At 42.8% G+C, this 23930-nt stretch overlaps 2 protein-coding genes across 4 annotated transcripts; one reads left to right on the top strand and one right to left on the bottom strand.

Annotated features, from left to right (window-relative positions):
- Window positions 1–5224: 5224 nt before the first annotated feature.
- LOC116786213 (caltractin) lies at window positions 5225–10312 on the bottom strand. The gene is made up of 5 exons (XM_032686631.1): window positions 10206–10312; window positions 8442–8597; window positions 7065–7193; window positions 6837–6974; window positions 5225–6601 (listed from the first exon to the last, which is right to left on the bottom strand). Exons 1-5 carry the CDS (start codon window positions 10221–10223, stop codon window positions 6512–6514), a joined length of 531 nt encoding a protein of 176 aa, XP_032542522.1. The 5' UTR covers window positions 10224–10312; the 3' UTR covers window positions 5225–6511.
- An 84-nt stretch (window positions 10313–10396) lies between these two features.
- On the top strand, window positions 10397–21958 carry BBS12 (Bardet-Biedl syndrome 12). Of its 3 annotated transcripts, none has more exons than XR_004356886.1 (3): window positions 10397–10455; window positions 11795–14707; window positions 17789–21958. XR_004356886.1 is itself a non-coding variant. In XM_032686858.1 (2 exons), exon 2 carries the CDS (start codon window positions 11811–11813, stop codon window positions 13941–13943), a length of 2133 nt encoding a protein of 710 aa, XP_032542749.1. In that variant the 5' UTR covers window positions 10397–10455; window positions 11795–11810; the 3' UTR covers window positions 13944–15726. The 3 variants fall into 3 exon arrangements, 1 of the variants encoding a protein (XP_032542749.1); XR_004356887.1 differs by lacking the exon at window positions 17789–21958 and adding an exon at window positions 16706–17527; XM_032686858.1 differs by lacking the exon at window positions 17789–21958 and having other exon boundaries at window positions 11795–15726.
- The last annotated feature ends 1972 nt before the right edge of the window (window positions 21959–23930 follow it).

The following is a 23930-nucleotide window of genomic DNA, read 5'->3' as shown; positions in this document are numbered from 1 at the left end:
CAGCCATCATCTGTCAAGCAGCTTTGGCGGCATTCAACTGGTACTGGCAAGTTCAGAGACTGAAGCTGCCTTGGCTGGTTGCACCCACCTCTGCAATCATGGAACACGGCTGGGAGTGAGCCCGGATGGGTGGGAGGTGAGAGCAGCACCTCCGGAGCCACCAGGGCTGTGCTGGCCCAGCAGCGTGGCAAGAGTCGAGACTTGACTAAGTCCCTTGTGCTTGAAGTCAAGCATCCTTCTGGGCTGGGGAAGATCAGTAAGGGCGAGGTGTGACATCCCCGAAGAGCCAAAGAGCAGAGACAGAATGAGGTGGGACGGGAGAGGCCATTTCCTGGTGGCTCTGGCAGATCCCCACGTGGGGGGGTAGCGCTGGGCACACACCTTGGAGCATTGAGGCTGGCAGAGCAGCGGGGCTGTGGGCAGGCAGTGCTGGCCCTGGGCTCTGCTCACAGCTCCCTGTGCCCTGGGATGCTGTCAGCAAGGTCCTGGGACATGGCCCTGAGCCCACAGACATCGCCTGCGCCACAACCTCCCCTTTGTTTTTCGTGGCGACGCATCCAGAGGCTGTAGCTGCGTTTCCTACACCCACTGAGAGGATGTGGGATTTTCCTGGCTGCGAAATGCAGCAGCAAAGAAGCTCTGCAGACTGAGCCAGTGACTCAGCTGCTGGTGATGTGCAGGGGACAGTACAGACAGGCTCTCCCCTCTCTCTGTGCCCAGCAGCCCAAGCCATGGTGCCCTTGAACACCTTAATCCTTTTGTTTTCCACCCCACTCTTAATTTTGCCACACAAGAGGTGAAGAAATTAATCCCGCCAGCAGGAGATACCCCAACTGGTTTGGAGAAACAAACACATGATTTTTATTTTAAAAATACTTCATTCCTTTCATCATAGTCATTTCTGCAGAAACACAGTCAGAAGTTGCTGTGTAGGAGTATGGATTTCTGGTAACAAGGCCACCTACACAGATCCACCGCAGGAAATAGGAAGCCCAAACCTAGAGCCTTCATTGTTTAAGGCCCAGTTTTTGCAGAAGTGCTAAGCTGAGGGCAATGGGAATAGATGATGCTGAGCCCTTAACAGGAGGTGGTCAGGATTGCACCATTCTCAGCCTTGACTTGGTGAGTCAGAGCATTGCATGGCATTTGATAGGCAGGAGGATTCTGAATCTCTCCACAAAAATCCCCGCGTAATAAATAATATCCTGTTTAATACAACTATTGCATCTTGTTATGGAACTAGGAAGAATAAAAATACTTGTTTCTTCCCACTCCCCTTCTAAAAGAAGTTTCATTTTTGGGTAAAGCTCCTTTAACTGTGATACATAAGCATTTTCAAATCTTATTTTCTCTTGGATTTGTAATATTGCTATTTTTAAACCTGTAAGCAATAATACATTTGTTTTCTGCAGAAGAATGCTAAGCATTTACTTCACCCACATAGTGGCCCAGTTTATGAGGATTCAACAAAGAAATATTTATGTATTTTGCAGCAGGAACAGAAATAATATTTAAACCTGTCAGCCATTTTGTTGAATACGTTATTGGTTCCTAATATTAAGGAGGAAGCTGAAAAAGAGCCATGTAAGGGACATGTTTACCAAGCACTAATCTTGACTATAGTAATTTTCTTCTTAGAGAAAATAATTATAGTTTTAACACCTCTTTTGCCTGTTTTCTGCTCTACATGGACTGTACCTTCACTAACACGGATTTTTTCATATAGGAAAAAAAAAAATCCAAACCTTTGTTAAATTTATGTCCTTTCCAAAAGGAGCTATTCTGCAGCAATTTTCTTCAACCTCACAATGACTACAGTGCATGGACTGATTTTAAACAAAACACTCAGAAAATGTGTGGAAACAGTGTTTCTGTGGGGTCCTTTGGTCAGTCATGGCATAAGCTCTTTAAAGAGGAAACAGGGAATACAGACTTAAAACTGAGATGATCTGATACCACTTTTTTAAAAGTTGGTAAAAATGTTGTGTTATTTTACTGAGATACCTTCTAGTGTTTCTAAATCAGATCTGCAGTGTATGCAGTCAGTTTTTCCTTGATGTTTAGAGCTGTCATGGTGCTTCTCCTTTGCAGGTCTGAAAAAAATTTACAGGAAAGCATATATCTGTTTTCTCTATATTGAGAACATTGAGCAGAGGCAGGTGGAGAAGGAACTACACTGGGAAGGCATTTCAGACAATTGTGTGTATGTGTAAATTATGCTGGGTTTGTTTGTTTGCACTAAGCTATGTTTTTGGGTAGAGAGTGCTTCAAAATAATGCTGGAAATGGTTTAGGTTAAGCTGTTGCATTTGCTTCCTATGGAAACCTTTTTTTTTGCTTTATTTAATGTTGGGGGGATTCTTTTTATAGTGAAACTTTTGTCACTACTAGAACAAGTTAGAAGCTTTCAAAGGACATAAAGTGGCCTTGAGAGCAAAGGCAAACTCACTGAGACTGCACCAATTTGTTGCAGACCCCGAACCAGGCACAGGTAGTTCCCATGCCACTTCCCACAGCCCTTGCTGGCCCAGTGGGATTTTCACTCCAAGGAAATAAGGATTAGATTTCTGCACCATGATAAACCTACAGTACACAAAGCCTATCCTATTTGTGGCTAAAATGTTAGAGCAAACCCCCCCTCTTTCCAAGTGAAGCTTCCAAACTCAAATTTGTACTTTTTACATGTCAAAAGTATGTGAAACTCTTAAGAATGATGGGACTGCAAGATTTGCACAGGCATATACAGTATGTGTGTGTGTGCACATGCATACAACATGAGGGGAGTAATAAATGTATGTGAAAATGTTAAGGCTGTGGCCAGAATTTTTCACCTTTGCAGCTCAGGTTTGACAGCTTTGCTTTGTTAATTGCTGTGTGAAATCTAATTCAGACAAGCAAAAAAAAAAAAAACAAACCTATTTGAGTTATTTCAAGTTTAGTAATTACTGGCAGTAAGGACTCCAAAGAGGTCAAGAGCTATAGCTTTAGGTCCCCACAAGGCTACTGGAGTTATGCCACATCCCAGAGCAGTCTCCTAAAGGTCAGCACACTCACCTTGGGGACAAGGCTCTAATTCTCGAATCCTAGTTCCTCTTGACTTGAAGCAAGGCCATGATTCCAGCTTTCCCACATCCCACAAGCATCCTGCAGCGAGTCTGGCTCTGTCTCCCTGCTGGAAGTGGTTCCATTTGATAGCAGTATTCCCAAAGGGAGAAAATAACTCGACACAGTGGTCAGAGCACTCGGGGGGGACTGTGTGAAAGGCGAGTTGAGCTCTCTGCTCTCCTGGGAGTGTGCCTCTAATTATTAATACAGAGTGGGAGTTTCAGAAAGTGTGGTTTGGGGGTTTAGCTTTGAACAACCGACTAATAATTACAGCATTTTGCACATGGGTTGTGTGAGAAGCCTTGTTTTCTTTTTTTCTGAGAAAATAATTCTGTGTCCAACCACATATTTCAAGCCCTGCCTGGATAGTGTTTGTGAGTGTATTTTCTATCGTCACTGAAAGCCACAGAGGAGGGAAATAAGCATCAGAGCATCACTCACCTCACACTTTAGTAACTGGATGCCCTCTAGCGAGGCTGCCACTGCTCTCAGATCTGTCAGTCCTTATTTATATGGAGATATGTGACATTTCCATGTGTTAAGTGTGACAAAGGTGAGTTCTGGCCCAGAGCACTTTCTGCTGCCCAAGTCTTTCTCAAAATCCACTTATGCTATGCAGGGGTGTTTAAAAGCAGTTGTAGTGTGGCAATATTTGATTTGTTTAACTCAGTGAGGAGGTTTCCATTTTAAATATGTGGTGTGACTTCACGAGGCAGTTTGCAGGATGTGAGTTATTCTTCAAACTCTAAGTGACCAATTTAAATATTTTAATATTAAATGCCTCATCAGTTTATGGAACTATTTGGGCTCTGTTAGTAAGACTCTTGGCATGTGAAAGCACACAAATGTTTGTTCTATTGCTTTACCCCATCCTCTTTTAAATGCCAAGATTGGTGAAAAGAAGCCGTTATTCCTCTGCAATGTTAGAAGTTGATCCTGCTTATTGCTCTGAAAACAAACTCACACCTAATGAAGTGAGAGCACAGCACTCCTTGGCAGTTCCCTGGGTCTTTTTTTCCTAAGGCCAACTGAAGATTTGCCTTCGAGTGGGGCTGACAGGATTGTGGGACTGTACTGTGGGCCTGAGAGATGATAAAGAACTTAGAAGTTGCATAGCGGAAATAAAATTGCCATGCAATTGGCATACTTTGGAATATAACTTGCAAACAATTTTTTCGTTCTTGAACTCTTTTGTATTTTATTAAAAGCCCAGTACCTTTTCATTTAAAAACATATTTCACTGGAAGTAATTTGCAATATTATCTCCTAAGCAGCTCTTGCCCTTAACAATGCTTTGATATTTAGGTGCTTGCCAAATACAAACTGCAGTTCCACTTTCCTTTTTGTGCAGTCTCTGACTCAAATGAACACTCAGACTGAAAACCAGGCTTTGCTGATGTTGCAGAGGGAGGATCTCAGCTGGATGCACACGTTGCAGCCATCCAAGGGGAATCTGCAAATGCCAGGTAAGAACCTGCTCTCCAGGTCAGCATGAAGGGAAAAAGGGATGCAAAGGATGAGGTTCACAGCCATCTGCCTCCCCTGGCCCTCAGAGCTGCCCAGGCTGAAGAGGGGACAAGATATCCCTCACTATCGTGCAGACTAAAGCACCAGGAGACACTTGTTCTGTTAAACACTTGCAGGTTTTGTGCTAATTCAGCCACTGTTTGACATTCCAGACTTAAGAGATTAACGGGCAAACCAGAAATAATTTTCCCCATTGTAGTATATATGGCAGGTATGATTGTGTGGCTTTTTCCTACTTTCCGAGGTCAGGTAATGGGATAAGAACAGGAAGAGAGAAGTGACACGCATCATAGGTAAACCACAGTCATCAATCTCTTCCTGTGGCAGCATGAAAAAAGTGCAATCATTCTTAATAGGCTCTGGGATTCCCCACAATCAACTAGAACTTCAAATTTCCCTTTCTGAAGGTCCGTGGTTAGTACTAGAAACTTTTAATCAGCAGCGTGGAAGAGGAATTACGTGACAGACTATTGCACGTAAGAATTCCTCTCTTAGACAGAAAAGATAAAGGAAAGTAAGTGAATATGTACTTGGTGAACCATTTAACACTTTAAAATAATTTTTGAGAAATTCAGAATCAGCACACAAAGTCCTTAACTTGCAAAACAGTTTTATTTCACACTTATACAAAGTTAAGACATTTTAAAACATAATACTACAGATTACATCAACTGCCACCGACTATGCTAATAGGGAACTTCTCAGGTCTCTGGAATTTTACAGGCTTTGAAAGTTTTAAAACAGATCGTCTAATCAGGACCCAAGGATAAACCCTCCTGCAGAGCCACATAATTGGATGTCAGGCTGTGTCCCCTCTGTCCCCATAACACAGAAGGCAATGTGGCTCTCCAGTAAGTCCTAGATTGACAGTACGTGCAAGAAATACTCAAGAAAACAAAGGTGCTCCTAAAAAAACCAAACCCAAACCTGTGATGTGTGAAATGAATTTGGATTGCATGGATCTAAATACATTCAGTGTTCCACAGATATCCACGGTGAGCTGTTTTTTCACTTCAGCTGTGAGTCCTCCTTTTTAACTTAACTGTTAACAGCCAAGGACAAAATGTACTCTAGTGCACCACAGAACTGAACTTTTTAGGTACCTAAAATTCTGAAGTAATGGCAGCTCTAATGTCTGGGGAGTAAGAACAATGGCACAACATGTTGCCTGGTTATACAATAAACTTTGGTGACCCAAGCATGTTACATTCAAGTTTCATTCAGGTTTTGGGTGATCAGACAAACAGAAGAACATCTATGGATGGCACACAGCTCCAAATGAAGAACCAAGGCTGGTTAGCTACATTTACTTCCCATTAAGTCCAAAACTAACTTGCTATGAGAAAACAGTATTTCATACAGAAATACAGACAGATTTGCAATTCATTTTAGAGTCTTTCACGGAAATAAACAAAAGGAGACAAATACCAAAAGATAACCTAAAAGCCTCAAAAGGAATAAAAAAAAATACTGTGCTTGTCCCTTTAATCTGTAGCCTTAGGAAAGTCCAAGTGGCCTTTCCCAGAAGCAGTGGGAATCTTTGCATCTTAAGTGAAAAGTCTTTTAGTGAAATAGTAAAACACAGCATTTTTTGTCCAAAATGGCAACTGGGGAAGTTGTTATGGGGGAGAGAAAGGGACCCTGCCTTGCAGGTTCAGTCCATCCTTCCTTTTCACTTCTGCAGTATCTCATTTTAACAATACTGAATACTGCAGCCCCCTCTTCCCCAATTAACTTTGCTGAAAAAAGAATGAACAAAAAAAAAAAAAATCTATCCTTCCTGACTTTATATGACAGAAAATATGCAGGAGACACAAGCCCAGTTTTTAAGTCTTTTCCAGGTTATCTTTTGGGACAGCTGTGTGGCAAGGCAACAAATATTAATATAAGCTAGTTTTCTTCATGATTCTCAAGAATTCTTGCTCGCTTACTTCTCCATCTCCATCTCGATCAGCTTCATCGATCATTTCCTACAAAACACATTGGACATTTGATCAAGCACTGGACTCAAAACACAAGATAATCCACTCATTAAAACAACAATCAATCAGAAGCACTTCATGTGAAAAATAACTGTGTTTGACTGGCCCTTCATATTTCTGACCTCTCAAACCTTTTTGTATAGGCATAAGTTTCCACCCGGTCCTTAGGAGCTACAGGATAGGTCTGTGCCTGTTAGGCAAGTTCTGGTAAATCAGAATTTACCTGAAGTTCTTCATCTGTTAGATTTTCTCCCAGCTCCTTGGCAACCCTTTTCAAGTTTTTGAATGAAATTTTTCCTGTCCCATCATCATCAAATAATCTGAAGGCTTTCAAGATTTCTTCCTGTGAATCCTTTTCGCTCTAAAACAAGAGTAAAACACGTGTTAATTAGAAAACTCCTGACTTCAAGCTTCTTATGCTGTCACAAGAATTTCTACTAAGAATTCCTACCATTTTTTGTGTCATCATGGCCAAAAAGTCTTCAAAGTCGATGGTGCCACTTCCTTCCTTGTCAATGTCTGCTATCATTTTCTTAATCTCTTCCTTCTTTGGTTCAAAGCCCAAAGCCCTCATTGCAACCTGCGCCAAAAACCAATTGTTAGAAGGCCACCAAAATTATGTTGTAAGCAGCTGAGCTAAAGCTTGTTTCATTTCCTTGTCCAAAAAATGTGGTAACAATTCACTGCAATGAAAACACCTTGGTATCTCTTATCAGATTCTTTCATCTTTCCAAACAGAAATACTGTAGGCTTGATATTCTGAAGATTATGTTCTTCCTACACGGTCTAGTGGAAATCCATAGTTAATTAACATTAGGCAGAAATTTTCCTGCTGAACACTTTTTTAATGGAAAGTGTCAATTCATCAGAAACATGTGTTTTCTGACCAGTCCTTTGCAATGGGACAACTTGAAAGAAAAAGTTCCTTTTTGTTTATTTTAGAGGGCAACACTTTCTATTGTAAAATATCTACTATTTTGAATTTATTTTGAAAAAGAAAACAGCATTAAATGGTTGATGCTAAAACAATTCAGTCTCTTTTAAGAACTGTACTTTAACATGTACCATCTGCATTCAGGAAACACGCTGTCCTTAACCAAGTACTGCCAAGTAAATCCTGAGCTAAGCCACAGGCTTAGGTAACTCATGCAGAAATTGAGGCAGAGTCTGTGTATGTGAGAAATCAAGGTCAAGGAGATAATTATAAGGTTCACACTTAGAAAAGGATAAGACACATAAAAACACAGGGAGAGAACTGAGAATAATCCTCCCCCTTGTACTACTGTGTGTATGCAAGTGCACACACACTACCTGAATTGCTACTGAAATGAAACTCAGATCCCTCTTTTGCTCTTTTTTAAATTAAAAACCAGGTAATTTTTTGATTACATATATGCAAATATGGTTGTAACCTTCCTGAATGTGTGCAAAATGTGTGTTTAGTTCTGAGGTGAAGAAAATATATGATATTCTGGCATTCATCCCAGAACAACAAAAGTCCATTTCCCAGAAACAACCATCTCAGTCATGAAAACTGAAATGTGTACTGCATGTACCTAAACACAGGAACTGTTTAGTTCCTCTAATGCTCAGATAATTCCAAGTTATCAGACCTAAATTTTCACATATTAGAGAAGCCTGTCTGCTCTGAAGCATTACATGCAGGGTACACCACATAATACACCCCAAATTCAGTCATGACAACAAGCCATTACTCTTGTTCATACTCCCAAAGTATTTTAAAGTAGGGCTGGACAAACAGAAAAAGCAGCTACAGTTTTAAGATCAAAGATATTTTCATCCAAGGAAAAAAAAAAAGTTTGAAAACCTTCAGTTCTTTGATGTCGATGCTCCCAGATCCATCGGTGTCAAACAAATCAAAAGCTTCTCGGATCTCCTGCTTTTGCTCTTCTGTAAGTTCAGGCTTCAAGCCACTTTTCTTCCGCTGGGCTGTAGCTAAGCCAGGTTTTCTATAGTTGGATGCCTTCAGAAAGTAAGGGAGACAGCAGATAAGAAATAGCCCATTCCAGAGAGAATTCAAAATACATTAAATTATAAATAACAAAAGTAAAACCGTAGCAGAAGTGAGAGACATTCCTTGCTGCAAGTGGTAGACACTGGGGTCTCTATGCTCATTTCTGTGGTTATTCTAAAAAGAATACAAGCAAAGACTTTGTTCCTGGAAATGTGCATTTGAGCTTCATGTTTTCTGTTTTAAACAGAAGAAGTTTTGAAGATTGAAGGAGTAAAGCCAGAAGAACAGGTGGGCAGACTGAAAATGAACACCCCACTGAGGAGACTTAGGACCCTCTGTACCTCCTGCGGTGGCCTGGATGTGTCAGGAGTGGTTTCACCTGGAAAATGTGAGTCCATCATCCTCACAGCTAAAAAAGGTGGTTGCACAGGGTCTTGACTGTGGCACACAAATTCAGCCACTCCTCCAAGCCAGCCCTGAGATGGGGATGTCCCAGATCACCTGCTCTGAGGGAGCAAAGTGTAAAGGGAGTTGTGCAGCTCCAGGCTCCCTGTCCCCTGAGTAGGAGGGAGCTGTGCTGTGGAGCCAGGTATAAACGTGTTCTGGGAGCAGTGAGATCAACACGAAATCTGTCCCTTAAGGAGCACTAATCTGCTTGTGCTGAGCTGGTACATCATTATCCAGGATAATTCTGAGACCTTTCCTGCCTCTAAGTGTGAACTGTACAGTACAGGGTCTGTGGATCCCTCCCATCTACGGAGCTGGAAAGATGTTTTCCTCAAGTCTAGTTTCGTTTTTAAATCACCAGCAGACAAATTTTAGTCCTTCAGTCTTGAATCTGCACAGACTGGTGGAAGGAAAGGCAGTCCCTCCCATCCCCAGCTTCAATTGGTTGGGCTTCATAAAAGTAAATAAACACCAAGCAAGGAATTTGTTACCTAGCTACTGCTAACCACTTTCTTATCTCAGCTGAATTGGTACCATTTTTCTGGCTGGGATCACTCTCTTAAATTCTCAGTGTGTAACACGGAAGATCCCATTTTCTTGTAGTTAACCGTGAAATTTCATTTTTTTTTTTACCACGATTTGTCCCTCCCAGGTTGGATTACAAAGCAGTTCGTCTGGCCTTTCCCTGCTATCGACACGAGCATCAGATTTTTACCCTTTATATGCCGCTCTGGCAAAAACCCACGAGAGATCTTTTTCCTGACTACAGAGCCTTATCGTTCCCTTTATTCCAAGTCTGAGCTGTACAAATCCCTTCCAGGTTCCCGCTCCTGGCCTGGCCGGTGCCATCCCAACCTGGCACCGCGACAGCACGAAGCGGAGGAGCTCAGCGAGCCGTGCCGAGACGAACCAGGCGTGTTCCCCCCGGCTTGCTGAGCGCAGGTGCCGCATTTTGCGAATCCCGGTGTTTTTTCGGGAGCGTTTACCATGGTGACAGAGCTGGGGGGGGGGGGGGCGGAGGTAACCAGGCGGCAGCGGCGGCCTGGGTGGGAGTGGAACCCTGAGAGGTGTTTGCAGGTTGGCGGGGAGGCGGAGGGGCCCGGGGGGAGTCGGCGGTGGGAAGAGGAGCCCGCGGGGGAAGGAAGGGAAGGAAAGGAAGGACGCGCTCACCATCCAGGCGGGAACCATCCGGGACGGGACCGGGCGGGACGCACCGCAACGGACACGCGCCGGCCGATCGGCCAATGGGCGAACCGGACGCGCCGCGGGACCCGCCCCCCCGCCCAGCACGGACCAATGGCGCCGCGTCGTGCCCGTGATTGACAGCTGAGAGCGCCGCGGAGCCCGCCCGCGGAGCAGTGGCCGCCGTGTCCAGGCAACTCGCGCGTCCAGGGAAGCGCCGGGAAGCGCGCACACACCGGTGAGACACCCGCGCCCCCACCCGCCGCCGAGCCACCGGGCCGGCCCTCCGGACCGCAGGAAGCGACCGGGCCGCCGCCACGGCAGTTCCGGGGCGCCCGCTGCGTCCGCTCCAAGCTGCTTCCCCCCCTCCGGCGATCCGGGAAGCGCTTCCTCTCCCTGTGAAGATTAGGAGATAGTGTTCAGATGGACTTTCGCTGAGTGGGATGGAAACATGAGCTTTTTGGATTTTGGACTAGCTGCGCCAAGGGGCCTTTAGGGAGATGGAATAAATGATATGATGAATAAATTCCAGTACCTGAAGGGGACTTACGGGAAGGATGGGGCAAGACTGCTTACAAGACAGGACAAGGGAGAATGGGTTCAAACTGAAAGAGAGTAGGCTTAGAATAGTTTAGATATTGGGAAAAAATTAGATATTAGGGAAAAATTCTTTACTTCGAGGGTGGTGAGGCCCTGGCACAGGTTGTCCGTAGAAGCTGTGGATGGCACATCCCTGGAAGTGTCCAAGGCCAGGTTGGATGGAGTGCTGAGCAACCTGGTCAAGTGGAAGGTGTCCCTGCCCGTGGCGGGGGGGTTTGGAAGGGGATGATCTTCAAGGTTCCTTCCAACCCAAACCATTCTGTGATTTGAAGCTGAGCATAAAAGGTATAGGGCTCAGGGTTCTCAATTCTTGGTGTGTATGCTTTATAATTCAAAAAGGAAGTTTTAGTTTAATCCAGGACTGTGATATGGAAGAGATTTTGAGGAAAAGAAGATTTATTTTTGGTGTGTTTAAAATGAGTAGTAGATCAAAAATTTTAAAACCTTGGCAGTTTATGAGGTATTTAGAAGTGGCATTGCTTTTCATGCTTGCATAAAGTATTGATGTGTGCTAAATAGACTAGATAGAATTGGAAACAGATAAGTTTGGTTTTCCAGATTTTGAAGATTAAACCTTCAAAGGGTACAACTATTGGTACCAAGAAGAATCTGTACAGAGCACTTGTGATTTGCACGTAATTTGCTCATTCTGCTCTAATGAACTTTTGCCCTAAGTAAGGCAAATAACTGAAATTCCAGATAGCAGATCAGGAGGGACATGGTAGTTCTATACAGTCTGCAATGCTTCAAGTTGAAGAAACTATGGGAAGAAAGCCAGAAACGATTCAATGGCATTTTAGCAACACACCATTTCAGCAGTTGTATGCATTGACATCTCATAATAAGTGCACAGGACAAAGAATTGTTTTATACAGAGCAGAGCTGTGTTCAGGGTTAGACTGCTAAACTACTTTTTTGGGAATCTGTGCTCTGGCTTGCTGTGAGGTTGGGTCAGTAAGTTTGTGTTCTGTCCACAGATGCTGCCCAGTGCCCATGGCTTTCAGGGATGTGAATGCAAGGAGACATATTGGACTCCAGCAACTCTCATCCTTGGCATCGACTGGAAGAGCATTTCTGGGGCCAATGAAATCTCATAAATTCATTGTGGATGAAACCACCAACCAAAGCACATTGATTTGTTCTTCTGTTAGACTGATTGAAAGTTTGGATTTGACTAGTGCTGCTGGACAGCTTCTTAATGAAACCATTCAGGCACAGAACAAGGAGTTTAAGACTGGGATGAGTACCCTGTTGTTCCTCGTTGGTGCGTGGAGCAGTGCCGTGATGGAGTGCCTCCAGCAGAATGTTCCTGTTTCAGCAATAGTGTCTGTGATGTCTGAGGGGTTGAACTCTTGCTGTGAGAGAGTCCAGTGTCTCCAAATATCAATACATGATGTAAAGAAAGAGCTGTGTTCTAGCAGAGTTAGGCCCAACGCTTTTGAATGCAAAGCTTGCCAAGTTGGATGTGACAGTCTTCTAAATCCTCAGGATTTGCTGTATTTTCAGAAGTGTATTTCTGAACCAGAAGTAATTTCAATAAGTTGTTGTTCCCATCAAGGAGATGATTGTCATTTTAACAAGGGCCTGGTTTCACCCTTGGTTGGCTTTGGTTCAGCAGCTTCTCTTGTCAAACCAGCGGGTGACAGAAGTTCATCTGTGATTCCTGGAAGTGGTGTTATTGCATCCAGCTGTATCAAACGGAAGTTAACCCACAGCAGACACTTCAGCACTTTAGGAAAAAGCCATTTTTCAGGTCAACAAGGTAATTTTCAGGAATACCTTTTGAAACCATCAGCAGATCCATGTGAATGCTCTGATTTAGGACACCTGGCAATGGCTCTGAGTCATGGAAATCAGGCTGGTGTGAAACTGCTCCAGAGCATTGTTGAGTATCAGCAAGAGAGAGCAGAGTGCAGGGGCTCTTCCCAGCTTAATATCACAGAGATTGTGACGTGCTCTTTGCTGGGCCTGCCTGAAAGCTATTCCTGTGTCTCCCAGGGCTTTGTCACATTAGTGTCACCAGAACAAGCCAAAGTCATCAAACACTTTAAAGACAAATCCCTCCGGATCCTGCTGGTGGATGGTGACCTAACGGAGCAGTATCGTCACTTAGGTTTTAACAGACCACATAACGTGAGGACCATATTGGAGCATCCTAACCTAGAGGGAGGCAGAGCAGGAGACACATGGCTAAGCAGAATGTTAGATGTTCTTGTGAGCTTTGAAGTAAACCTAGTTTTGGTCAAAGGAAGTGTGTGCAAAAACTTACTGGACAGATGCACCGCAAGCAGGATACTGGTAATCGGTCCTGTGCCTCGGGATGTGTTGTGTGCCTTTGGGGAGGTCAGTGGTGCCCAGCCAGTGACATACCTGAGCCAGCTGAACCCTTCTTGTGCTGGGAATGGGGCCCAGGCGGAGCTGTGGGAGGCCAGTGATGGGCGTGCGATGGATCTGGGTGAGCTTGTGCCAGTCCGGATCAATGTGCGAGGCATCCCCCTGCTCACGGCCGTGCTCACCACTGCTGTGGCTTCCAAGGTGCAGCTCCTTGAGGACCAGTTCTGGACTTCAGTGTATCGACTCCACCATGCTTTAAAAGATGGGAAGGTTTTTCCTGGGGGTGGTGCAGTGGAGCTCTTGTGCCTCAGCCACATCCAGGTGCTCACAGAGCAGCCTGTGCGACCAGCAAAGGCTGGGGAAGAGTTTCCCAGTCCTTGGCTGGCAGCACCTGTGGCAGAGTATAAATCCCTTGTGCTCCAAGCACTAGCAAGTGGCTGGAAGAGGTACCTTTCTGTGGTCATGTGTAACATGGCAAAGGCTCCGTCGGAGTTGGAAGCGTGTGCATTAGTGGATCATCACCTCAAGAAAGCAGTGGATTGTGGCTCTCCCTCAGCATATGTATTGGAATTGTTTAGAAGAGGTGATGTGCTTGGGGGTGGCTCTGGTCCCTTTGCTGACCACAGCGAGGGTTTAAAGGTTTATGATAACGTTGCAGCCAAGACAGAGGCATGGAGGAGAGCCCTGGACTTGGTGCTGCTGGTGCTTCAGACTGATGCCGAAATAATCACAGGCCCAAAAAGGAATGAGCTGTTGAACTCGCCTGTGTCAAGTGAATTTATGTTCTTATAGGACTTTGCAGTCCCTGAGTCAGCGGGAGAAGTCCAGATTCAACTTACATGTCCTCGTAATTTATAAAGCAAACACTGAGATGTGATTATGACTTTAGAGCATAACAGCAGAAATCAGAGTGAGAGACAGTCACAAGCTAATTTCTTATTTCTAGAAATGGGAATTAAATAACAAAAATCAGTTATGAGCTTACCTCTAATCCCAGCCTACTAATATTGTCTGTATAGATGTCTCCTAGTGTCTTCTAAAGAAAGGTAGGGACTTCTTACATGACATTGTTGTGCTTGTGTTAAATTAAAGAATATATATAATGTAATTAATTATGAATTAATACCTTGTTCTTAATTTCTGTACATTGTAAGCATAAGAGTTAAACTTGAGTGTTATGTTTTACACTAAGAGTTCATATTAATAGATTCTATTTTTGTATATTTATATGGTCCATGCATCTCTTATTTTCCAATATATACCCTTTGGAATTTCTTTGGATTTGACAAATTCATGCTGAATCCTTCCTTTTGGTATTACAGACTGGGTGTATCTCCACAAAATTTTCAATTTTACATCACAAACTGGATTTTTGGGTTCTTTCCTTGGAGTCTTTCAGTTGTCTTTGTAGAGAGGAAAATGGTCTATGTTTTAGGTGCTGGCTAAAAACCGTAAACAGGTCTATCATGATTGAGGCAAGGCATTTTTACTGTGTTACAGCACTTATAATTTGGAAGCAGAGCCCTGAAGAACTGGCACTTCATTGCAAGAAAGAGGTGTGTAACTATGGAGATTTTTTTTTTCTGAACTTGGCATTCTGAATCAAGCTTAAAGTGAAATGTCTCAGTTCTGGTGAAAACAGAACAGAAAACAAATGGAAATGGTGATGTTAAAGTGTATTCTTGCTTTCAGGAACTTTCTTATTAAACTGCTGATGGCTGGCATACAGATGATGAAATTCACCCTCAAATAAGGTTTAAATATATATAGAGATGAGTATGTATGTTGAAGTAGTGTTATATCTTTGACCTGAAACAGCAAATCTTTTGGTTTTCTATCAAACTCCAGAATTCAGTGGATTTTGGGAAAATCTCATCAGTACTGTAGGGGTTTATAATTTTAATTTGGAACAGTATTTCCTAGCAGCATAGGGGTCTAGTTATATGGAAGTTTTGATCAGCCTGCAATTACATTTTCATTATTAATCAGTTGGCACATTGATGTTTAACTGCTTGATGTACTAAGACACGAGAGAGAAAGAGTCTGGTAGATCATAAGAGGCAAAAGGAGCTAGTGGCTGTTAAGTGAGAATGAAGTGGAAACACAGCATATAAATAAATATGAGGACACTGTGCTCTGCAAGGGTTTGCAGCTCATGTTTGGCTTTATACTGGGTTTTTTTTGAACCTCCCGTACTGAGAATTGCATAACCCCAGTTCCCAAGAAAAGATCCACTTGCACTTTATTTGAATAATAGAGTTAAGTGTGTTGTGGAAAAACTGCAGACATGAATTGTATTGAGGTGGTCCAAACATCTATTTATGGGGCTCTTAGACACTGAGAGCTGACGCACCAAGTGTTGAGAAAGTCCAACATGATGTAATTTTTCCAATCAGGCTTGTAAAAAGCACATAATGATATATTTAAATGCTGTGATGCTGAAACCAGGACAAGGGGTTTTCTAAAAAGCTGTCAGACATGATATTTTGATTAATTAACACTTGCTTATCTACAGGCCCACGAAATGGAAAATTTTATAAACTGGCTAGATATCGTAGCCTGGGTTACTTAAAATTATTTCTCCTCAAGGCATCCTCTTCTGCAATTTGGAGTACAATATACTAGTACAATATAGTTCCCCGGCCTCAAATCTCTTAAACCTCTTTGCAACATGGACCGGAGATGCTGTGCGTGTCTGCCGTGGCACTCGGCGCCGGGAATGATTTCAACATCTGCCACGGGCGATTTCGGCTTCTGCCGGGCAGAGGCTCCTCCTCTGTGCACAAAGGCTGTTTGTGTAGAGCGTGATGTGATGGCAGGGCTAAACTTTTACATGTGATGTGCTTGGGAAATTGGGAAATGGCAGAGATTTCAGGGAAAGGATCGTCCCAAGGCATTGGCAGCATCTCACCCCCCGCTGAAACCAAGTCCTAGTCAGGTGCCTTGTTTCTCCCTTGCATCCCAGTGTCATCATTCCCAGCTCGCTCCTCCTGTTTATGGCTGATGACATTTTATTTAATGTTTCTCTTTATAAAACCTTTATAAGGCCTTCTGTTTTAGGTCTCTGCTCCTTGAGGATTTCCTGAAATGTGGTGGAGGGCTTAATCATAGCAATAAGACTCTTGTCCCAAGCTGGGCCAGCCTAGGGGGCACAGCCTGCCTTCATATCCTGGCTTTATAAGGGCTGGTAGCCTGGTGATCAGTGGTTGTCAAGAGACACCTGATAGTTTGCCTACTTCAAGTGTACTGAAAATTGTGAGCTAGGAAATGTAAGAGACAGTGGTCCCCAGGTAGACAAAGGAATGACTGGGGGAGACTGGGGGCTGGGAAGGTTAAGGTAGTTATGGAGCAGGGAGGGCTGGAGGGGAAAACTTGAGCTCACAAGAGAGTTGGGAGAGTTAAGACAGTTTATTTATACTGACCTCCTGCTGATATCCCAGGCCAGAGCTGGTGGAGAGGCTGGGAGAACATTTTCCTTTTTCTTAAGTGGGAAGAGGGGTGGAGAGGGGAATCTAATCTAGGAGAAAAGTTACGGAGTGACAAGAGATTTTCAGCTCTGCTCCGAAGGACGACTGGCAGACCTGAGTCATCCCATCAGTTACATCATCAGCAAAAGATCATTCTTACAGCACCAAGACCTTCTTCCATGAAAAGCAGGTTGGCTTCCCATAAGTGACTCAGGCAGTACATCTAGAGGAGTTGAAACAACTCTAGCAGGCATCAAGTGAATTAAATGTATTTTTATGTGGTTTTTTTTTTAATCTTTTTTGTGTTTAAACTCTAGAATGCCCTGCTACATGGCAGTGCCATACTCAAATATCACTGAGCTGCTCCTTCAAGGAAGGGCTCGCTGTTTCTGCAGCCTGGACTGCTGTGCACTACAGGCATTTCTGGGAGTAACAGAGACTCACTAGAAGCCTTACAATTTGTATAAGGCAAACTGACAGGGAGTCTTAAATTGTTGTTTTCCTACAGCTGCTGTAAAACAAGGATCTATTACTGACCAGCTGTAAGCGTGGTTTGTTTTTTTAACCAGAACCACAGGCTTCATGGGGTATTTTTTACTTTTGGAAGGACCAGGTTGTGACTGTGTTCAGAAGTGTGGCACGGTGATACGTTTGCTTTGTCCCTTGTGCGACTTCTTTGTGTTAATTCTTTCCCTGGGGAGTTAAGCTGAACTTTTAGCTTTTGGTAGCTTCCAGAAAGGCTTTTTCCAACCTTAAGGATTCCACGATTCTGATTCTGTGAATGTGACCATCCATGCTGCTGTTTCTACAGCTCTTTTTTCACAGCCACTTGTAGAAGTGTCACTTACTCATAGCACTTTAAGACAGAGGGAATATATTCCAGTTTTATTCCTCTCTCTCCATAGATCAGCAATCAAAAGGATTGCTGATCTATGGAGACAGCAATCAGACTTTTGAGACAATTCCACACCAGCACAGTTAGAGCATGGTTTGTATGACCTAATTTGGAAAAGTCCAAAAATTGGACTAAATTCTGCCACTTTCCACCAGCATTGCTGCATTAATTAACCATTTATTGCAAAGCTGCAGGACCAAGATCTGTTTCTTTCAAGGTGATATGTTAACCAGGCACAAGTAGATCTGCAGTCTTAAAGGGCTTTTTCTTTTTAGATAATGTTACTCCAAGAACTAATGTCCACAGGAATGATTTCAGCACAGTTGAAGGGAGAGAACAGCTCAGGTACGTGCACAAACTAGAGACTAGGTTTGATACTGAATGGTGGAAGGAAGAAAAGAACACATTTCTCTATTTTGACTTCCTACCTGTTGATTCTGCTGGTAATGTCCATTTCTTTAGGTATTTGAAAAACACCCCTAGTGGTGGCTTGAGCTACATTTCAGTTTACTGTGAGTGCTGGGATTCAGTTCGTTGCATTATGTTTCTGAAAACTTTGTAGGGACAAGGATGGTTTGGGACAGAAATGCTTCCCTGAGTGAAGTAATAATTCCCCAACTTCTCCTTCCACGTCAAGCCCCCGATGATCCTTGGGGAGTGGCTTTTTGTCACATGTAATCCAAGCCTGGGCTCCCCAGCACCATCCCCAGCAGCCATGTGTTCCCATGGTGAGCCATGTTTGGGAGGAATCCTTGAGTGCTTTTCAGAGGGGTGGAAAGAAGGGCTGGGCCAGGATCCTGCACAGATGGTGAAAGAGCTCCTGGGAAGGGGGGGGGGACACCGAGGCCTGTATTTTGTTTCCCTGCCTAGCAGAGATTCAAAACAAAGAACTGTTTAGATGAAAAGGAATTCTTTCCTTGGGGACCAAGGGCTACTCCAAACAATAGGATTATTTTTTCATTAATGCAAGAGTAGTAAAGATAGCATGCAGTTTTTATTTAGAAGTAATGGGAAGACCAGTCCCTGACTGTCTTTTATTCCAGCTCAAGTCAGTAGGATGGGGGTTAGTGTTGTTCACAACTTTTGTCTGCTGTGCTGTGAGACCAAATATTTAACCAGCATTGCAGATTTGGAGAGGTGGCTAAAAATAACACGATTGGTGAACTTATTTGTTCCCAAGGTGTGATCTGAGTCACTGCTTTCACTGACTAAACTTAAAACAAAAACAAACAACAGAAACCCCCTGTTTGTTCATACTGGAGAACCAGAAGAACTCCAGAGGAATACCTGTCTATTATTAGTAAATCCTAATTTTTTTTTAAGAACAGCAATCCCTCCAGTAAACTGAAAGGAATTTTGCCTTGTTTTGGGTATTAATTCCTGTATTCCACTTGCTGCTCTCTGCATTTGCAGTTCTGTCTGTGGGCTCCAGCTCAAAGATCTGCCTATACCATGCACATACTGTTTTAGGGGAAGTGAACACAATTCCATGTGCAAAATTCCATATCAGTATAATGTCTTTGATTCCCTACAGTGAGGAAAATTAGACTAGTACCTCTGCAGCAATACTAATATATTGATTTGATCAGTTTAATTAACTGGCTTAGTCCTCCTATGTGACATTATTCCAGTTCCCTGAGTATGCCTTGCTCAAGGTAAAGGGACAGTTAGTGTTCAGAACTTCACTTCTCACTCTCTTCATCTCTCAGTTTATGTAAACACTGTTTGAATAACCATCCCAGTTGTGTCATCCAAATCCTGGTTCAGGGGTACTTGCTTTCTGGAGCTGTTTAGCTGAGTGCCGCCAGACGCCAGGAAACTCTGATATAATTGGCAATAAGAGAGCTTTACTGGAAAGGAAGCCTAAATGTATCTTTGTTTATCTGAAGTACCGGGCAGTTAACTTGAAAAATGGTTTTGTGTGTGACCCTGGCTATGCAGTTATTCTTTTTGACATCCCAAATACAAGAGCAGTGCTGTAGATAGGCTCTACAGAATTGCCAGATGTCCGGTCAGTAATTGCTATACAGGGGGTGGGTTACTGTGGGTAGTATGGGAATGACTCTCAAATCTCAGCTCCAGTGGTGGATGCTCAGGACTGTTTTCCAACAGAACTTGAGGAAGACCTCCAGCCTCCCAGATTCCACTCACAACCATTCATAACACCAGTGAAACTGTGGAAGAAGAGAGGCTTTTCAAGGCCAGAAGAAGCTGGAGGAAATCCAGTCTCTCGTTTGTTTAAGTCTCATTATTAAACACACTTATTAAACTGCTGAAGAAAGATCTTCCAAAAATACAGGAGCTAATTTAAAAGTATGTGACTTGTCTGTGCCAAGGGGTGCTGTTTGAATTAGCTGTGTTTGCTCACCTGTAAAACAGGACTGCAGACTGCCCTACAACATGACACTTGGCATTTACCGCTCGACCATGATGAGAGGAGCCATTGTACAAATAGGATGTTCCTTTCCCTGCCCTCCCTCAAACACTCGTGTCCATCTCAGATAACAAGCTGAAATAGGGTTTATTATGAGTTGGATTTTCTTTTAAAAGGCCAGTCAAGCTGTTTTTGTTCTGGTTTATGTGTTGCTATGAGCCATTACCACACATTCAGTTCTTCAGTGAGAATTCGCAGATGCTTTTACTGCTGCGCATGTGTGGCGAGATGTTATTTTGCTGATATGTTGTTCTCAGGAGACCGAAGGGGAAGGGGAAATCATACTTTGGTTATGAATTAATACAGGAACCAATCCCTTTTTTCATTAAAAACATCAGTGGAGTTTCTGTGGCTTTGGGGAGTTGGTCCCTAAGAAACAGATTATTGCAAAACCATGATCATCCTTCCTCCCTCTTCTGAATCCTGCTAAAGGGTGAATTTCTGATCATTTCTTAGTGGCAAGAAATGTAAAATTGAGGACTGCTACCACTCTTTCTCAGATGAACCTCTAATAAGCTCAAATAGCAACAACAATGGGTTAATGATAAGATGGAAAACACTTCCTTCAGAGATGCAGTAGGTTGAGCCGTGCTTTACACTGAAGAATTTGATAAGGATTAAGACCCCATCATCTCTAGGTTAAAGGATGTCTCCTGCAGGAAATGGCACTTAGGGAGAATGATCAGCTTTGGAAACAGTCATATCCATTCTGTTTCTAATTTTTAAAACTGCAAACTCTTTCGAGAAGAAACTCTTCACTCTGTTCATACAGTATGTGACAAAGTGAGGCCTTGGATAACAATCAGGGGTCAGAATTATAGCAGTGAATGAGTGAATGTTTGATGTCACTTAAGATTTGGCTTCTTCACCTTGAAAGACGTTTCTTTGATTTGCAAACCTGACAAAGCTGTTGGAATTTGTCAAAAATCCTTCTCCATTGCTTGGTACAGAATTCCCACAAGTCTGGACTCCATAAGGATAATATCTAGAACAGGGTAATTCTTGGAGAGTTATAGTAAACTTTGACAGTGAACACAGTAGTTCTTTTTTGGAGTACAGGGTGAAGATTAAACCACAGTAGTTATAATGTGCCAGGCAGAGCTATGAGTAGTCATAGAACATACAGTGCAAACTCAGTAGAGCAGAACACTTCCTCCACATAGGAGCTGGCAGGATGGAATGAATGTCATCCTTTTAAATACCTTGGAAATGAAACAAGACCTCAGTATATGTGTGTGGGGTTTGAGTTTCACTAATTCTTTTTAACATCTCTCTGAAAGAATTCCCCATAATCTGTAATCGTTTACTTTACATGTGATCTCTTTATTTGTGGCTTTAATATTAATCTCCAGTGTTGGATCTCTGTCTATTTGCCTTGGTCTGACAAAGGCATTAGAAGTTGCCCCTTGTCATGTTTCCTGTATCACTGATGTGATGCAGAGCTGGCTCAGGCATATTTGACAGCAGTGGTTTTAATATTGCAAGCAAAAAGATGAACAGACTTTGCTGCTACAGGTTTGAGGAAAATCCTTACTTCTGTTTGGTTTTGTTGGGGTTGTTTTGGTTGTGGGGGTTTTTTTGTTGGTTTTTTTTTTTTTTTGAAGTGGAAACTTAAATTGCTTTTTTCGAATTGTGCTTTCATCTATGTCTGGCTCTTCCTCTGCTCTGTTTGCTCTTGAGTCCCCAAAATTAGCAAGAGTAATGTTCTAGTTTGCAGTGCAGTAGGAAAGAATAACTTGACTTTCTAAAATGTAATAAACAGTGCAAGACCTGGAACAAGTACAAAACCTTCAGACAAGGTGAAAGCCCCCAGAAGAATACCTCTATTCAAAATGTCTGTGGATGTCTGCAAATACTGCCAGGAGCTTAAGTCTTGTCCTTTTCCTTTCCAAACATGTGTATTAGGTTTTTCTTTAAAAATACATACTGTATCCTTGAACTCTTCCACGCTCCTAGTCAAAGACGGTAGTATTTCCTTTAGACTAGTTGATTCATAAATAAAATAAAATCTGTGAGACATTATTTTGGTCTTGCTTATTTCCCTTTTGTGATATTGGATGGAAAATGGTCTTTTTGAAATATCCAAGCTTTAAAACCAGCATTAAAACCAGCTATTGAGGGTTACCTGGCTCAACATCTCGGGGATTCCACTGGGTCTAAATCTTTTTCTAACTGAACTGATCCAGCCTCGTTTAAAATGTCCCCTTATCCTCTGGGACATGTATGTGCTGTACAGCACATCTCCTGGTAGGGTCAGTGTCACACTGAGTTTCTCCCATGGGTGGGTTGTGGTCCCCAGGATGGTTGTCAGCCCGCTGGGATGGCTCCGTCCCCCAGAGCAGCCTTGCAGGATCTGGCCCAGTAAGGGACCTCACTCTGCAAAATATTCTGTACTGTGCCATTGATAATCAGCAGATAAATGAACTGTCAGGCTCCATGTCTGTCTCTGACCCGTGGCACCCACAGTACCATGGGGCTGCCCTCCCCCGTGCAAGCACCGGTTGTAAATTCATTTTTTAAGCCCAGGTGCATTGCTCTGCTGGTGCCTATCTGTGAAGACAGAAGCAAGGTAAGTCTGGTGAGGTAACTTTGCCTTCAGCCTCTCTCTCTTCTTGCACTGCACTTTATTCCTCCATTGTGTTTTGTTTTTAAATGGAACTAATTCTAATCTTCCCTCCTCTTGTTTTTTTGCAACAAAATATCTGCTTTACAGAGAGGGCCGGAAGGGTTTATTTTGTGTAGGAAGCTCAGCTTAGAGTAATATGCATAACAGATGACAGTAATTTCATCCTTAAACCTGAGCTCTGTCATTACTTTGGGGTCAAATATGATGGAGTGAGAGACTGTCTGTTGTTTGGTGTGTCATTTGTTCCACCTGGGTGCCTCCCATCTGTTTTACTGTCCCAAGCAGAGGCTAATTTTGTAGCTGTACTGTTGCCAGCAGCCTAAGAAAGATTCTTTGTGGCATTTATTTACTCCTTTCTATTTGCCTTAAAATCACTGCTGATCACAGCCTGAGTTTCTCTTTGTGGTCTGTTGAGAACAATAGCAAAAATTCCAGTGAAATTCAGCTTGCTGGGAAGGAGTCATAAGTGGTCCAGGATTTATTCTCGATTTGCTTTACTGTGTCACCATCTTTTATTAGCTGATAATTTCCTGTTCATTGATGACAGGACCATCAAACAGCATCTCCTTTGCAGCAGAGGTTGTCTCTACACAAGTAGCTTTTTGTATTAAAAGTCTAGGCGAGAGAGAATTCTTCCTAGGCCTGCAAAATGTGTGTAGAAGGAAGGGATTAATATTGAGATGATGGCCTTGTCATCTGATTTGGCCTCTTAAATCCTTTTGTATGTGCCAGGTGCAGAAATTCTTCCAGCTTATTTTCTTCCAATCCCCTCTGTATTCTGCTTCTAACAAAGTCCTGTGAGAACGAGTGCAACAGATGAGAAAATTAACTCAGATTTGAATCACATTTGACATTGGCAGGAAAGTGAGGGACTTAAAGCCAAACTCCACAACATCCTCAAATACAAAATATTTGGGATCAAGAGCCCAGTGTTTGCTTCTGAGAAGAACTAGGGCTACTTGTGATATTCTGCAATCAATCAGGATGTGCCAGTCCTGTAAAAGAAATGTCACTGAAAATGAAAACATCATTCTGAAGGCATTAATTGCATATTCCTGACGCTTCAAACCATAATTAGGGATCGATATTATTATGGATGCTGCAGACTTTGCAGTAATCCGAAGCAATTTAGTTCCACAAGAAATTTTGGAGACAAGTAACCACTTGAAGCCTAAAACTGTTCCACTGTCATTGTTGCTTTTGGTTTTCATTTTTAAATCTTGCAATTAGCGTTTTTTAAAAAATAATAAATAAAGCAAAAGGCAAATACAGACCATCTGTGAAACACACAGGAATTGTTAAAAGCTGCATCCACGAGGATCTCTGGGAACAGAGCCATAACACAACTAAGCATTCA

This window comes from Chiroxiphia lanceolata, chromosome 4 (assembly GCF_009829145.1).
Source record: "Chiroxiphia lanceolata isolate bChiLan1 chromosome 4, bChiLan1.pri, whole genome shotgun sequence".
Taxonomy (NCBI): domain Eukaryota; kingdom Metazoa; phylum Chordata; class Aves; order Passeriformes; family Pipridae; genus Chiroxiphia; species Chiroxiphia lanceolata.
This window is presented reverse-complemented; position numbering and strand designations above follow the sequence as displayed.

Excerpts from the sequence above, each read along its gene's own strand:
- LOC116786213 (XM_032686631.1), bottom strand. Across the intron at positions 7,194-8,441 it reads TCGACATCAAAGAACTGAAG|GTTGCAATGAGGGCTTTGGG; the intron begins GTTTTCAAACTT and ends TTTTTGGCGCAG. Across the intron at positions 6,975-7,064 it reads CCATGATGACACAAAAAATG|AGCGAAAAGGATTCACAGGA; the intron begins GTAGGAATTCTT and ends CTCTTGTTTTAG.
- BBS12 (XM_032686858.1), top strand. The coding sequence starts at position 11,811 with ATGGCTTTCAGGGATGTGAATGCAAGGAGACATATTGGACTCCAGCAA.